General features: G+C 42.6%; 2 protein-coding genes across 4 annotated transcripts in view; one reads left to right on the top strand and one right to left on the bottom strand.

Moving 5' to 3' along the window:
• The window catches only part of plekhh2 (pleckstrin homology domain containing, family H (with MyTH4 domain) member 2), a 34,150-nt gene extending 33,892 nt beyond the window's left edge, over positions 1-258 (bottom strand). For both annotated transcript variants that reach the window (XM_030442865.1, XM_030442864.1), the window contains exon 1: positions 89-258. The gene's annotated coding sequence lies outside the window, so the exon portion shown is untranslated. The remainder of the gene's footprint in view (positions 1-88) is intronic.
• A 484-nt stretch (positions 259-742) lies between these two features.
• Positions 743-16,515, top strand: part of thada (THADA armadillo repeat containing) — a 96,208-nt gene continuing 80,435 nt past the window's right edge. The window contains exons 1-21 of one of the 2 annotated variants that reach the window (XM_030442585.1): positions 743-809; positions 1,152-1,233; positions 1,419-1,528; positions 1,658-1,788; positions 2,300-2,448; positions 2,574-2,606; positions 2,712-2,760; positions 3,002-3,195; positions 4,041-4,135; positions 4,506-4,729; positions 4,948-5,672; positions 5,839-5,993; positions 6,083-6,238; positions 6,441-6,548; positions 6,648-6,771; positions 7,423-7,568; positions 8,235-8,463; positions 8,558-8,693; positions 8,855-8,991; positions 12,105-12,251; positions 13,148-13,308. In XM_030442585.1, coding sequence (XP_030298445.1) covers positions 1,161-1,233; positions 1,419-1,528; positions 1,658-1,788; positions 2,300-2,448; positions 2,574-2,606; positions 2,712-2,760; positions 3,002-3,195; positions 4,041-4,135; positions 4,506-4,729; positions 4,948-5,672; positions 5,839-5,993; positions 6,083-6,238; positions 6,441-6,548; positions 6,648-6,771; positions 7,423-7,568; positions 8,235-8,463; positions 8,558-8,693; positions 8,855-8,991; positions 12,105-12,251; positions 13,148-13,308 — 3,282 coding nt within the window. In that variant the 5' untranslated portion in view covers positions 743-809; positions 1,152-1,160. Of the gene's footprint in view, positions 810-1,017; positions 1,037-1,151; positions 1,234-1,418; positions 1,529-1,657; positions 1,789-2,299; positions 2,449-2,573; positions 2,607-2,711; positions 2,761-3,001; positions 3,196-4,040; positions 4,136-4,505; positions 4,730-4,947; positions 5,673-5,838; positions 5,994-6,082; positions 6,239-6,440; positions 6,549-6,647; positions 6,772-7,422; positions 7,569-8,234; positions 8,464-8,557; positions 8,694-8,854; positions 8,992-12,104; positions 12,252-13,147; positions 13,309-16,515 lie in introns of those variants that run through there. The other variant, XM_030442586.1, reaches the window with a different exon arrangement.

The raw sequence follows: 16,515 nt of genomic DNA on the forward strand, positions 1-16,515 counted from the left end.
GCTAAAACAGTTCCAATTAGCCTCCGCCGTTTCCTATTTAACGTTAATTAAAAAAAACAGCAATTTTCATCAAAGTTCCTCGACTTACCGTGATAATCTCAGATGGATATAAACTACACAGGGGTCTTCACGCCATGTCGACACACGCGTCTATACATTTGCTGTCATTCCTGTAGATAAAATCCTAATTCATGAGTAAAAACGTTGAATTACTCTCTTTCCAAAAGGATGTCATTTCAGCTCTCGGGCAAAAAGTTGGAGACGGGATGGATTTAGAGGGCGTGGCTTCGCACAATACAGCCAATCATATATTTGGAAGGCGTGTCCCTGCGCTGCAGCGCCTCGTGTTCGTGTTTGATTGACGTGTTGTCCGCACCAATGAGAAGCCGGAGCGCTATTTTATGGCCTGACCGTCATCTGAGGGCGGTCTGTGACAATTTGTCGGAAGTGACGTCTCACATGTGCAGCATGGACCATCAATGTGTCAATTTACGAGAACAAGACCGGAAGTTAAACAAGTGAGGCTTCAAAATACAGTTTTGTGTCATAAAAGGAAGACTGCAAAGCTTGTTGAACCACAGATTTTGCTCAAAACTACTTTATTTTACTCACAAGATACCAAAAGTCGAAATATCAACAAAAAAGTGAAAACAAGAGGCATATTCTTTTTTAATTGGGACTGGTGTTTGAAAAGTAATTTATTATGAAAAATGTGTACCGGAAGTCGACGTGTTTTATCGACTAGCTTAATTTTAGTTACAGCAACAAGCTGAGAGAGAAGAGCTGAGTAAACCACATGCTGAATTGAGGTGAACGCTGCTGAAATTTAACTTTACATTTTTATTTAGCCATTTATGCTTTGTGAGCGTTTCAGTGTTTTATTGCTTAAGTGTTTGTTTTGCCTGTCTCGTCTTTTTATTTTAGACGTGGAGTCAGTGCTAGACAGCTAGCGATAGTTGGCTAACATCAGTCTTAGCAGCAGGAGGTAGCCAAGGTAAAGAGAGAGAGAGAGAGAGGAAGAGAGAGAGAATATAAGGTGTGAGGGTCTCGTAATGAGTCGAACATCTAGTCTGTATTCACTATGAAGCCATGTCTCACAAATAGGCACTTATAGACATATAAACAATGAATCTGTTGTGCTCCTCACACAGGGCAGAGTCATGGTGGTGAAGAAGAAGACAGCCAAAGTGGAGGCTGTGGTTTTGGATGAGGACAAACTGCACAAGCTGATAGGTAATGTGACCAAACTACTCATGAGAGAAACAAACTGTTACTGACAAAACAAGGACATGACATCAATCCAGCTGGTGCTTACATGCCAACGTAGGGAACCATGCACTTAATCCAGATGTGTGCACCCACTAATATGTTAGTATTTGGCATAATATTTCAATTTTGGTTTCTGTGATCCTTCCAAGCATCCCTCTCTATTGATGGAGGAGAGGATGGAGTCAGGCAGCTCGCCCACACCCTGCAGTCCTGTTTGGAGTTGACAGAGCCAGTGCAGCAGATCCAGCTGGTTAAAAAGGTTGGTTTAAGGAGCAATATGAGATTTAATCATGTGACCGCTATGAAAGCATCATGTTTTCATTATTCAACAAATGACGTGGATGGCCACCAAGCAGAATATGACTATTGTGTGTCCATATTGCACCAGGCGGGGTCACAGCTGGAGGCACTGACTGAAGAACAGCCTGATGAAGCTCTTCTAGAGGCTTGTCTACACACCCTGTCTCTGGTCTACACCTCCTTGCAGGCCAAGAACCCCCTACGACGTGCCATTGCCAGGTACAGGGCAAAATTGGATTATTCTTGGTCTGAAACACATCTATTCAAGAAAATGAGATGGGGAACACAGCCTTTTAGCCAATTTCAGTGGTCACTTGCTAGTGAGGCAACCAGCTTCCCATAATAGATTATATGTGCATTCATTTGGCAACAAGGATTTAAATGGTGAATCGTATAATCAAAGTCTTTGTCCCAACATAATGTAAATTTAATATCTGTGTAAATTCCCAGACAAAAGAGAGGGAGAGGCAGGTTTAAGACAAGAAATAACGTATTCAACGTTCAGTACAATATAATAATAATAAAATGACACAATGGACTAAATGGTCTAAATCAGTAGCAACTTGTAGCATCAAAATGCTCTGTGAATGGCTCTTAGACCCAAAAGTCTAAGAGTCCTAAAATTATGGCTGACTTCCTCATCTTGAAAAGTTTCTTCTAACTGCCTGTTATGAGCTACTTCTAGCCTTACAATGTTTTACGTAACATGTTCCTGTGTTGCTCTCCTCAGTGCCTTAAGTTCAGTACCAGCATGGCTACAAGAGCGAACCGTAAACAATTTGTCTGCCTGCTTGTCCAACTGTTATTCCAACCCATCTTCGGACCGCTATCCACACATTGTAGACACCATCACTGCCTGTTTGGATGGCTTTGCTCTTGGTGAGTGGTGCTCACCTTGCTGTTACTGCAGACCTATTCTACTCTCGATCACTGCAGACAACAGATAAATCTTAATTCCTGTTGATTAAAAGAATACTTACCTTTCCATACTTTTCTGTTTTCAGGTGAGAGATGTATTAACAAACTGCTGCCGGAAGGTTAGTGTCCTACTTCACTTGTTTGAAAAAAAACTTTAAATCAGGAATGCCTAATTTTTAGAGAAGCCTCTCATTGATGTTCTTGTTCTCCTCTGCTCCTTGTAGTGTTGCAGTTCCTTCATAAGGGATTGAGTGAATACCTCCAACAGAACAGGTACAGAGGCATATTCCATATTTCATGTTTCCCTTCCTTACCAGCTGATTTGTATTGTATTACACAGTGAGGTTGAATTTACTTTATTCTAGCCATGGAACAAAAACAGCTGTTGTAGCTTTATTTCCAGAGTGGGTGAAGTGTGCATCTTCTATACATTTTGATACATGAGGGAATTTGGTGACCATATGTAGCTTGTTGATGATCCATGTGTCTCTGTCGCCCCCTAATGTCATCCAAGTGGTCTAGCAGGACGTCACATTGCCCAGGCCCAGCTGATGCACTCGTGTCTGTCTGTGGTAAAGACATCAATGCTGGTGATCCAGAGATCTCAAGAGACCATAAGCACTGCCCTGCAGGCTGAACAGAAGCACTGCAAGCTGGACGACACACTGAGCTGCCTCCTGGGCTGCTACACACACATCCTCACTGATGGTAAGAAACAGGACACGGACATGGAGAAACACCTGACACAGCAAATGACTCAGTTGTGATATCTCTCTCTTGCTGTCTCTTAAAAGTTTTTTTCTTTTAATCTTTAAGCTCTCTTCAAACGGGTACTACTGCTACAGAAAATCAGCTATGGTCACATTTGATGCTACAAAATTTAAACAAGAATATGAGCATCAAGGCGTATTGATGCATCTCAAAATGCTTCTGATGCATTCAGCTATTTAAAACAGTAGGTTGGCTTCAAAAGGCAAGTGTCAGACTCTCTCTTTCGACCCTCAAGAGTTTACTGGTAGGCATACTGATGAGGTTAGGGCTGTTTTGTTTTTAAGAGAAGGCCACCAATCAAATCATCACCTACCTTCTAACATTAAGACCTTATTTTTGATTGCATCCTCAGTATCTCTGTCTGGTGAAAGAACAGGTTTCATAGTATTTTATAGACGCTGAAGTAAAATATGAATATACCAGATTTAATTTTCTCTACCTCAGTGTGATCATTATAGAAGCGTTGCATGTTACTGTCTTAGATCATTTTCCTATGTGTTTCAGTTTAAATGTGTCTTAAGTGTTTCCAGAGGAAGTGAAGATCACAAACATTTTGACTTATACTGATTCTGTTTACACACAAATACATTGTTCGAAGCAACTTCACAAAGAAGGTGGACTGTAGGTCTTTGCTCAATTAAGTCTCATTTGATCTAACTAGAATTTTGATTGAGGTCAACTTATTTTTCCTAAATAAGATATTAGAAACCACAAGCACCTCTGTGCTCTAAAAGTATTTCCGTCTGACATTTTTCCACCTCTGTTCCTTCCCTTGTTTCCAGAGGATTTCATCCAGTCTGTCCAGAGTACAGCCGGAATGGCAGTAGTGTTGCTGATCAGGTCTGTGATGGGCTGTGGAGATGAAGTTGCTTCTGTGGTAAGTTGAGAATGAAAAACTCAGGATTTTGCACTTTATGCATTTTAAGAACATTTTACTAATGTTCTTATTGGACTGACTTAAGTAATGATCTTGAAAATAAATATCTTCCTTTAACATGTAACACAGCAAATATAATGTATATGTAGCATGGTGTTTAACCCAGCTGCATAAAAGACTAGTTAAATGTTTGTTTTACAAATCTAAACCAAGCAGCACATTAGAAAATGCAATGACATTCATATGTAGCTGTTGTATTCCCTAAATACATTCATCGTGAATTAATCAAATTAAATCAATAAACTGTACTGCAATAAATTACTCTCTTATGTGTCAGGTGTCTTTAAGTGTTCTTGTCTTTGTGTGCCAGGTGTGCAGCTTGCTGTGTAGCTCAGCTCAGGGTTTGGACTCAGCTCCTCACTGGTTAAAGCAGAGGTGTGAGGGTCTGTGTACGGGTGGTCGCCCACCGGGTGTCTCTCTGTATCTGTGTCATGGGGCTCTGGCCATGTTGAGCTGGAAGGGCGCTCTCCCAGGGCCACAGTGGGAACAGCTGCTGCTTCTGGTCCCAAACACACTGCTGGATCTAGACGTCAGGTAAGTCTGATCTCTATTCACTACTGACTAATGTGGATTGAAATAATTTCATCGTCGAAGAAGAAACACAATTAAAATCTGTCTCAAAACTAAGATAACCCAGTGCTTAATGTAATTTGAAAAAGGTATGTCTGAATACTTGACCTGTGTGATCTCATATGTGTGAAACAAGTCTTTCTATTAAGTAAACATCAAGTCGTTTTTTTTCTATTCTGTAGTATAAAGGAGTCCAGTACAGCCATGGTGGTGGCTCGGGTGCTGACACTGTGGAGCAGTGCTGCCCTGGACTGCCAGCCGGGGGAGGGACAGCCCTGCCCTCCCCACCTCCTGCAGTCCCTCAGGGGAGGTTCCGAGCTACAGCGTCACCTGCTGGAGCACATCTACTCCCACTGGGAGCACCCACTGGATGGAGTCCGCCACCAAACCCGCTCCCTGTTCCGCAACCTCCTCCTCCTTCATCAGAACACCAACCCCTCCACCTGTGATCCAACCAAGGACTCTTACATCAAAGAGCTCACCCAAAACCTGCTGGGATTGGAGTGGCATATGAGAGGGAAGTACGGCTCTTTGGGCTGCTTCGTGGAGCTCTACGGGGCAAGGTACCTGCTTGACATCCATCCCCAGCTGCCTTCTTGCCTGCTGGGCCTGATGGGAGACCAGACGCTCGCTCCTTATGCCAGCGACCTGCTGGAGAGGCTCTTTGTCAGCCACAAGGCCCAGCTGGCCAGTGAGGCTGCTGCAGCAGACAAGACTGCTCCAGAGGAGTGGATGGGGCACTGGCACCAGACGTGGGTGACCCCTCTGCTTCAGGTGCTGTGCCGTGCCAGACTGGACCAGACCACGTACATCCTGGACTATTTCCTGCCTAAGCTCTTACGCTGCAGCCCCTCCAGTCTGGCGCACATGGTGCAGGCTTTACAGGACACAACGGCATGCAGCACAGGTGAAGGCTCAAATAAGCAGATGTCTTCACATGAATGGAACTATTTTATTACTTTCCTTCTGATTATTAATTTTATTATATCTCACCTTCTGTTGTGGCAAAAAAAAGATTCTATGAAAGCTTCTTCCCACGCTTCTATGAACACAGTTTTTTAATTCCTTGTTAGGTCTTTCGGGCAGCAGGGGTGCACTGGGAGCTCTCATGACGTGCCTGCGGGCAGCCAGGGCCCAGGGTGTTGTTCCATCCTCAGAGGAGGGGCTGTGGGGAGGACTGGTGCCCCTCTCCCTGCTCCGACAAGCACTGGTACACAAACATGATCAAGTGAGTATGTGTGCATCCTCAGGACAAGTCAGCATTTTTATCTTTCCATACATTTGTGTGACATATACCTAATATGTATGTGTCATCAGGTGAGGATGGACGCTTTGGGCTTAGTGTGTGAGAGTCACCGCAGCACTGAAGTTCTGACCTCACAGGAAATGGATCTGATCCGCCACTTCCTGCCACCTAATCTGAACAGTCAGTCACCAGGCGTCAGACAACAGACAGTCAGCCTACTGAAGAAGGTCAGTTATTTACCTCACATTGTCTTCAATAATTATTTTTTTCATGAATTTAATTTTCTTACTGAATTTGACTTGTGGACTGATGTGAATAGAAGTAATGTGATTTTGATCAAAGGGATCTGCAGTGCTAATCACCCTTTCACATTGATGTAATGATCAAATCAAAACTTTTCAACTGATCTTGATGTCCTGTACTACATAGTTGCTGTGTAGAATGAAGGACAGCACTGTGCTGCTGCAGAAGAGGCTGATCCAGGAGAGAGACCAGGGGCAGCGAGACAGAGACCAACACACGCTACATCTGTACAAGGTATAAGAAACAAATGGAACATGACAATGTAGATGTCTACCTGAGTCTTTTTCTGTGTTATATGAAATAAACTAAGGGCCTGTTGTGTGTGTGATGTAGGATTTCCTGCGCTGGCTGTGTGTGAGTCTCCTGGAGGTTTTGCTTCCTGGAGCTTCCTTTTCTAAATGCCTTATGTCCCTCCACCTGTTGTGTCTGCTGGGCCAGCTCTTCACCTTCAGCACAGGTACACCTACTGGCCATCAGTGGCAGTTTTAAATGACTGCAGCTAACATATCTTCATGTTGACAAATATGTTGATTATTTTTCTTGATTAATCAATTGGTTGTTTCTTCTATAAAATGTCAGAAAATGGTTACAAATATGAATCAGTATTTCCCAAAGCACACCATGACATCCTCAAATGTTTTGTTTTTGTCCACAATCCAAAGATATTAATTTTACAGTCATAGAGGAAGAAGGTAACCAGGAAATATTCACATTTAGAGAGATTTTATTTTGGAGATTTTGGACTGTTTTCTTCTTGATAAATGACCCAGATGATTAATCCATTCATAGTGAAATATGACAACTATTATATAAATCATTGCTGCTCTAATAGTGGATATAAATGTTGCAGTGAACTTTCACAGGAGAGTTTGTTGCTTTACTCAAGGACACTACAGTGATGATGCTTGGCACATTTCATTGCAATAGCAGTGGCCAGCTCACAGCTCTGGACTCCACCTTTGTGTCAGTGCCTGAAGCAGCAGCGTATCCATCACTAGCCAGGCTCTTTACTTTGATGCCAACCTGACGCTCCAGCTGGCTCAGCGTCTGCTCTCCCTCTTGTCATTCACCGTCTCCTCCTGTGTTTCCTCACCTTTGTTTTCCTCAGGGCCTGACGCGTTCGCCCTCGGTGAAGTTGTGACCTCTGCACAGGCTCAGAATGTCCTCTACTGCATCGCCAGCAACTTCCTGGAAGTCAAACAACTGGCCTCGACGTTACTACGGAAACTCCCGGGATCAGTTGTGGGACTACAGGTTAATATGAGTGTCAAGCTCTGTCAAGACCCTGAATATAACCTACTGACCAAACTTGGCACCTTTTTGATTTTGTCAACATAGTTTTTGTTTTGTGCTGACATTGGTTTTATAGAACTGTATAGCCCTATTTTTTTTAAGATTAAAAAACGTTGTGTTCATAAAATTGTTACCATTTCTATGATAAAATTTACTCAAAATTCAAATAGGAGTAAAAGTTAAGATACCGTATAAAAATAATTGTTAAAAGTGAAAGTCACCCATATGAATAGCAGATGAGTAAAAGTGTCAAGGTATCCTAAATTAAATGTATTTATCAAAAGCATAAGTAAATTATACATATATGTACATGTACTATGTTCGATGGGTTGAACGATTATTGCATCCAATATGAATCATTTTGCTGATTTTCAGAATCGGTGTATGTTTGTTTTATACAAATGCCTGTTAAATATACTGACTTAAAAAATGTGGTACTAAGGAAAAAATACAGTATTTGCCAACATATTTTTTGGCGTGGAAGTATAAACTAGCAGAAGATGGAAATACTCAAGTAAAGTACAAGAACACATACATAATTTTTCTTAAGTGCATTACTTGAATTCATGTGTTTTCATAGTCGTGTTTTCAAGTTGTTTTATTGATCTCTGTTCTTTCCGATGTTAGGTCCAGGAGAGGATGCATTGTGTCCTTCAGGCTGCTCTGGACCTCAGCACCAGCACCAGGCCTTTTGACAGCGTGTCGGCAGCTCACCTCCTCAACATGCTGCTTCACCAGCCCGACCTGAGCCAGGCTCTGCTGCAATGTGCGCAAAAGCAGGGCCTCGATTTCCAGCCTCCCTCCCCACCGCCTCAGCCTTCTGAGGCCCTTATGTTGGAACTCAACACACTGGCTGGTAAGATTCAGATGTTTCACCCTTCATAAATGTATGCATGTGAATACATAATGATGTGTTCAATATCAGGATTTTATCGTTCCTCTGTCCCCAGTGGTTCAGTTCTTGCTGCACTGTCTGCAGTTAGAGGTGTCGAGAGCTGAGTCATCTCTCTTGCAGGCAGCTGCTTCCTGTCCTCTCTATGGCAGAGCCCACTGCATCACTGCTGTCCTGCAGCATCTCAACATTGAGTGAGCACATGAATAACAACAAGACATACACATCTTAAAAGACAGTGAAAGAAAGCTCTCCACACGTTCCTGACAACAACATATTGTATTTAAAGAGCAAATTCACCCATGATCTTGGTTATATGCTTACCAGTTTACTAAATGTGTATGTGTCTGTGCAGGACTTTGAGCCAGTCTGAGCAGTGGAGATCTCTGGTGTCAGAGCTGATCGCTGTGTGCTACAGGATGTCTGATGTGGTTTCCCCTGTTGTCCAGAGCTCCTCCCCAGAGGGTCTCATCCCCATGGATACAGACTCAGGTAATCTAATTTTACAGCAAATGTATACTCAATTGCTGCATTTAAGAACACTCATATTCTCAGTCTAACTCTTCTTTGCCTTAGTAGATTGCTTGTTTGACTTTGAGGAAGCAGGCCCTCTTCCACAGGGTCTGTCATGTTGCACCACCATGTTTATACAGTAGCCCAGAACAAACACAGACCTGCCAACCTGTACGCATTTTGCGTAGCAAGTACGCAATTTGACATCTAAATACGCTGGTACGACTCGCCCCTCTAAACTATGCAAAAAGCTGAGGACATGTGAGTTCTGTGGCAAATGTGCACGTGCGGTACTCATGTCTGACAGCACGATGCAGCAGCGTGGTGAAGGAGTTTCAGTTAATCATTGTAGAAAAGCGGAGAATAACGAGTCTACCGAACCTATAGCGTAACATCCCGCCCCCCTCCTCCCTGCCTCCTCCTGCCCTCTGCCTCCCTCTCCGTCCTCCGTCCCCCACTCGCTGCAGTTGCCGCTTAAAAAGGTAAACTGTGTGTGTGTGTGTGTGTGTGTGTGTGTTTGTGTGTGTGTGTCAGCGGACCTACCAGCTTTTGGTAAACTAGTGCACTGCCCGTAGGAAGCATGTATTCCTATAGAAAAGTGGGAGGTTCAGTAGATTTTTCATGGATGGCAAAATGAGGTTGTGTTTGAAGGTGGGATGTCAGGGATATAACTTTTGATTATACCATTATATTATTTCACCTTAAGAACTATTTACCTTGTCTTGTTTGGTGTCATTATTTTCAGCACAACCTCACATCTGTGACTGTACAGTTATTTTTTTTATTTTGACATATTATATTAACACTATGGACCTAAAATCACAAAATAACATAAAATCAGAGTAGGAAAAAGTTATTTTTTACTGTGAAAATCACAAACAGTTTAATGAACCAATTGCATTAGTTATAATGCAAATATAAATTGTTGTTTGCTAAATTTTTGCATAAGTTTTTGAAATTTACGTAGTTATATGTAACTATTTACATTCAAATGCAGGCAATGCCTTAGGCTCCTCAGCTCATTCCTGCCTGCTCCACATTCAGCCGTCTCCTCCTTGTTCTGACTCGCAACACAAAAAACGACTACACTACACACTAAACACACCACACCAAACACCATATAACACACTAACTATACACTCCAAAAACGCTATATGTCACAAATCTCTCAACTCTCAAAACTCGCTCTCTCTGTCGCTGTCTGCATCACTGCCTCCGTCCCTCCCACAACTTCCTGTTCCTCAACAACCAAACTTGCTGCTTGGACATTTTCGTGACAAAAGCCAGTTTTTACCATTTCTTCCTGCACCAGACACAAAGCAAACGTGACGGCAATGTTTGTGAAAAAGTGTGGCGGACATTATTTACCCCAAGTCCGGTTTTGGACGTGCCGGTGCCGGTGCCGGTGCCGTTGCCTCGGGAGGTGGGCCATGTAGGTTGGCTAGCGGCTAGCGGCTAGCTACACACGAACATCCACAGATTCCGATTCCACTTTGTTGTTCGCGCGTCTCCGGCTCAGACCCGAACAGACTTGGTCCGGACTCGTTTAGTCTCATTAATACACAACAGTCAGTTTAGATGCACCGAACAGAACGGGACTGAACCGCCGGCAAAACCCCGGTCCACCTCACGTAGCTGCAGGTATAACTCTGCTTGTTTCTTAAGGTGGGGGGTCGCGGTGGGCTCTGCAGTGATTGGCTCTGGTGCGCACGTGACTGTGGTGGCTCGGTGGACAATGCTCACGAATTTGTAAAGCATTTATGAAATAATTTATTAACGGTGTCATTGCAGTCCAAACAAATGCGAAGTCGCACACCCTTGAAACACGCAGCAGCCATGTTGTAAGTCTCAGGTCAGTCTGATCCTGATCCGCAGAGATATTTGATACACACACACACAGACAGACAGACAGACAGACAGACAGAGATTCCTTGCTTTTATAGAGAGATGTGAACCGTTACGCATAACGTTACTTTCACTGTGGAAACATTCGAGCCAAAGTCTAAGTGAAAAAAAGAAAAAAAAAAAACAGATTTGCGAGGTGTTTTTTCTTAGCAAATCTATCGATCATGTTCCCCTAATGACCCCAATGCATCGTCAAAGAAAAAAGAGAAAAAAGAGGCAGCGGTGCATCTGTGTGTGTGTGTATTTTAGCCTCTATATATATCCATTGCAGGCCTGTATATAAGGAGGAATGTGATTATTTATACAGTTTAAACATGTAGCCAACAAATCTTTTGCAGCAAGTTTTGCCACCACTGCCATGGCAGATGAGGGAGACGAAGACAGGGAGGGACAGGGCAGCAGACCTGCCAAAAAGAAGAGGGTCCATGTCAACAAAATAAATTTTTTTTAAATTATATAGTTACCATGGTTTGTTAACAGCATTTTCATGTTTTGAAAGTGTTTCTGTGTTCCATTGAAAAGCTGTCATGATAAGGACATAGCATTTTTTGGTTTTCTGTTGATGAGTGCAAAATGTCTATATTTTCTTTATTAAAAGTATTGTAATCAAAAATATAGGTTTTATTGTTTTATAACCGATTTCCAGCCAGTGAATGGGGAAATTACTGCGTGCAAAGCAATGGAGTTGCAAAAGTCTGCGAAAAAAAGCCGCACAACACAAGTGGTACTCAAAATATTTTGACAAGGTTGGCAGGTCTGCAAACAAACCAAACACTGACTCTAGAAAGAGCTTTTCACTTGTTTAGAGTCTTACGGTCTTTGGCAGTTATGGAAGAACAGGGTGAGATGACAGTATTCAGTTGGTCGCGATCTGTAACCTTGCTCTGAGATACCACTAACTCCTACACCCTGGACCTTTTAATTATCCATGGAGGATAGGAGAATGACACTGTAGCAACATAACAAAATGCTATAAATAGATAGTAAAATACTAAAACAGATGATCTCTGTTTACATTTGTATTCTGAAGTGCTACAGGTTGTATTACTTTAAATACTAACAAAAAGAAAATACTGAGAGAGAATTCTTAGAACAAACCTACAATTTTAGTTGGGAGAAGCATACAGAGGAGGAGCGGGCAGAAAACATTAGCAATATGATGTTTTTCTGTGTGTATGTTTGGACAGACACATCCGCAGGTCTGCAGAAGATCCTGCAGGAGATTCAACCCAGAGACACCAATGACTTCTTCACAAGTGCCAGAGAGCTGGACACACACCAGGAGGATGATCACACACAGAGCCAGACCACACACACACCGTCACTGGACAGAGGTCAGTTAGAGATTGTCGTACAGATGCTGTTTGTGTTTCATTTCTCTAAGTAAACGAATATTGCCCCCATTCAGATGTATTCCAATAGTGAGACGCTCCTCCTAAAGAGGAGCAGCTGCAGCGGCTGTACACACAGCCCATGGTCCCTTTTTAGGTACTTTAAATTCCTTGGCACCAGATTCCTCCTGTCATATCTTGTCAGTAAAATCCGATTCCACTGACCAGATAATCAATTTGTCAGATTCACCTTCCGTTGTACATAAAGTTAAGGAAGACAAAGATAATATCAAGACTGACACATGTTATTTTTTGGCTGCACTATCAGTTTCTTTTGACTGATTACTAAGGGTCAGAATTTCCTATCAGCTTATTTGTCATATTTCTGGAATGCTGACACACTATTGGAGTTTTTTGTCAGTATGTCCACAGATGTTCAGCCCAGGGCCAACAATTTAAAATTTCAGAGAGGGAGCTGTGAGAAATCAGTGGTGTGTGCAGTACTAGTGATGTCCTGATGGGGGCAGTGTTTGACCTTATGTTTTGTGACCAGTACTTCTAGGAATCTTATTAAAATTATTACCTAAACAAGTGTAACCAGACACATCATATGACCTCCATCTTTTGGCTTCTACTGAATACAAATTTTAACGGGGTGCAATACAGGAGACACATGTCCCTTTTAGTTTAAGGAATTAGGTAATAAACCAGAATGTGATCAAACTTTTCCCATGTAATTTTATTCATGTTTGTGTGTGTGTGTGTGTGTGTGTGTGTGTGTGTGTGTGTGTGTGTGTGTGTGTGTGTGTGTGTGTGTGTGTGTGTGTGTGTGTGTGTGTGTGTGTGTGTGTGTGTGTGTGTGTGTGCGCTGTGTCCGTTCGCGTATGTGTTGGCTCCAGGCGGTGAGGGCTACAGGGTGACAGCCCAGATGGTGCTGGTATGTTGCTGGCGGAGCATGAAGGAAGTGGCCATGCTGCTTGGACAGCTGTGTCAGAGCCTGCCTCTGCACTACACCAATGACAGCGCGCACACGCACGTTGGGCTCATCACAGAAGAGCAGGTGAGATCCTGACATGCAAAACACACTCACACAGATTCACTCTCATTCTCTTACCCCTGTTGCCTCACACACAGTAGCATCCAGCATGTTATTATTTACTGATTCATATCATAATGGATCAAAAAAGTCAAATGATCATTAGTCCAAAATCTATAGTATAAATCTAACATTAATTTTAGCTTACTGACCTAAGTCAATAGGGATGTTCTGGTCCTCTGGATCAGTATCAGTACAGACCATTACCTCCACCAAGAAGGTTTTAATGCGTTTTCTGACATTTTCAGCAGTTTCTCTGGGAAGTTCATTTAAATTTTGATGAAGCAGTTATGGGTGATTTGAAATTTAGAGTTATAAAGGGCTTATGAGTTTGATATAAAATTAGGCTTGATTGAATTAAAGCAGGCTGTTGGGCCTGTGCAGAGGTATGCGCTGTAATGAGTGCTATTCAAGTTATGTGATTAATCCTCATTAAATACAGTTTCTTTATGAATGCCATGAAAAAATTCAGTGCGCATTCCATCAAAGTGGGCCACTGACTCAGATTTGAATTATTCCTGAACTCATGTTATGTTACATAAAACTGATCCCATGAGTTGATGAATCCTAGACAGAGAGGTATCTAGATTTCCAGTGTGTTTGGAAGTATTGTATTGTATTATAAATCAGTATTGGGAGAGAGAATGTCAGACTGATGCATTCCTACATGCTCTGCTCCCTCCGGTGTATGATTTGCTTTACTTCACTGCTTTGAAGTCTCAGTTTGGGAATGCAATGGCTAGCACGGCTAACCAACCAACTGTAGAACAGCTGATCTGTGGTAATGTACTGCTGAGGAACACAGGCCAGCCCCCCCACCTTGATCATATAGAGTATTTGCCATTCTCATCCAGTAATGATTATTGGAAAACGGCGACATTAGATTAAACGCTAACCTTGTCTCAGCTGAGATTTACAGTAGACAGCTATTTACATCAGCACACAAACCGAGTGTATATATAGGCCTAATCCATATAATAAGGTGACATCTTTTTTCACGGTATGCATATATATTCACTGTATTGTGGAATGATGCCAATGTGTGTGTGTGTCTCTGTGTGTGTTTGTATTGCCACGCTGGGAGGCTCTTCAATTAGCATCCGCCCTCGTTAGCGCCACGCTTTCATTTGAGGCCCGACCCTGCTGGTTTAACGGCCGCGACAGCCCTCCCTTTCCACTGCATTCTTTCAAAATCACTTCCACCACCAGCAGGAAAACACTGAGCGCTGCAAACAACACACTCCCACACACATACACATGCACAGACTGACACACAGACAAACTCACACAGGAATAGTTGTCTGAGTGGTTCAGCATGTGAACATCCATAATAACAAGGGTACCAGACAGGCTGTGTTTGTATGTGTAGGGGGTAAAGCGTATGTGTACGTGTGTGTGCTTGTGGACCAATGCATATACTGTACAGCTCTGACAGAGGAAGGAAGTATCTGTGCTGTACTGTACTATGGGCTGAATGTGTGTTTTTGTGTTTGTGTGATAGGGAGGCACAGTTTAGTACTCTGTAGTTTCTTTACTGGGAATATTTTTAATTGCAGGAATGTATTGGTGCAAATGTATCATCATCAGTCAGTTTACTACAGGGTAGCAGCAGACAACAAATTGGACTGTATAATGCAATCGTTTTTTGCATCTTATTTCCCGTTGGTTTTTTTAAAAACTTGTTTCCAAAAATGTCAGTGAACATGTGGACTAGGCCCTTGATGAGATGTTTGATATCATTCTCATATCTATATAGTAAATGGTATGCTACAGCTAGCAGGCAGTTTGTCAATTTAGCCAGCCTAGCTTGTTGATTATTGAACTTTGACCAGATTGTGCATGTATTGGTCTCAGTTCAACATGTTACAGTTTGCCAGAGTTCTTCAGTGCCATTAAAGTGGACAAATGGACACAATTTGGCAGAATACAGCCAAGGTTTCTCAACTGTCACTGCAGAAACTGACTCGATAATGACGTCACAACCACAGTGTCCCGAAGAGATAATTGGTGGTGATATCATGGACAGCATGTTGGTCAATGTGCTAACTATGGCAGTGTTCCTTGTTACATAACCGATGATTGAACAAACTCATGCTGCGGACTGCATGGACAAGAGGAAAATCTGAACTCCTGTCCACTCCGTCCTTACCGCATCCCTTTTTCTGTTTCATTCGCTTGTCATCAGTTCCACGCTTTGTGTGTGTGCATATGGAATAGTGTGTGTGTTAGCATTAACAGTCAGTGGGGTGATTCCAGTAGTGTTTGGAAAGTTGGGTCTGGCCAAGTCTCTGTGGACAGAGTCACTCTGCCCTACCACAGTGATGACATGCATGGGCAAATGTATGTGTATACTTTGTGTGTGTGTGTGACCAAAACACATCTCTTCCCAAAATGTGTGTGAGCTCAACACCTCCTGCGGTCCTCAGCCAGCATCCTGTGTTACATCCTTGTTGGCCTGGCAACACTGCAGATGTTTCTGTCACTGCGTGGCACCATGGCAACAGCAATAGTTGTGATGGGCATTAATGGTAATGGTTTGATATCTTCCTTTTTCATTATTGAGCAGTTGCCACATTATTTTGAGACTTTTTCAGTAAAGATGATGCATTGTGATTAGAACTTTTTTCAGATGAAGCAGTGAAAGAGGGGAGACCGGACTGTTACGGCCAACTGTAACAAAGAACAAAGGAAGGTGTAGCACTTTGACATCCTGACAGGACAATACACGTTTTTGTACTGTTTGAGTTTGAGGGACCACCAAAGTCGCTGGTCAGCTGGAGTTTGACAGCTCTGGTGTTTATTGGCATAGTTTTGCCTGGATCGGTTGGAGCCCTGGTTACACAGAGGAGCCAGACCATTTGTCTGGCCGCTCTGCAGCTAAGGGAGAAACAAACCCACACCCACATACACACACATACCGCTATTAACACAATAGGAATGCTTTGTCCAGCTCTACTTTATGTTTGCTCTCCAGTGCAAAATATTTTTGGAATCCATTCTGTGTGACAGAATTCTAAATGTAGCTCACAATCAATTCATATCATGAACACATCATTTCTCTAAAAATCTCCTGTACCTGTCAAAGATGGCAAACATTGATGATGATTCAAACAAGCAAATGTCATCATATTTCATTGCTCACTTAGCAGTGGTTAAAGAGAATACAGAATG

This window comes from Sparus aurata, chromosome 15, assembly GCF_900880675.1.
Source record: "Sparus aurata chromosome 15, fSpaAur1.1, whole genome shotgun sequence".
Taxonomy (NCBI): Eukaryota; Metazoa; Chordata; class Actinopteri; order Spariformes; family Sparidae; genus Sparus; species Sparus aurata.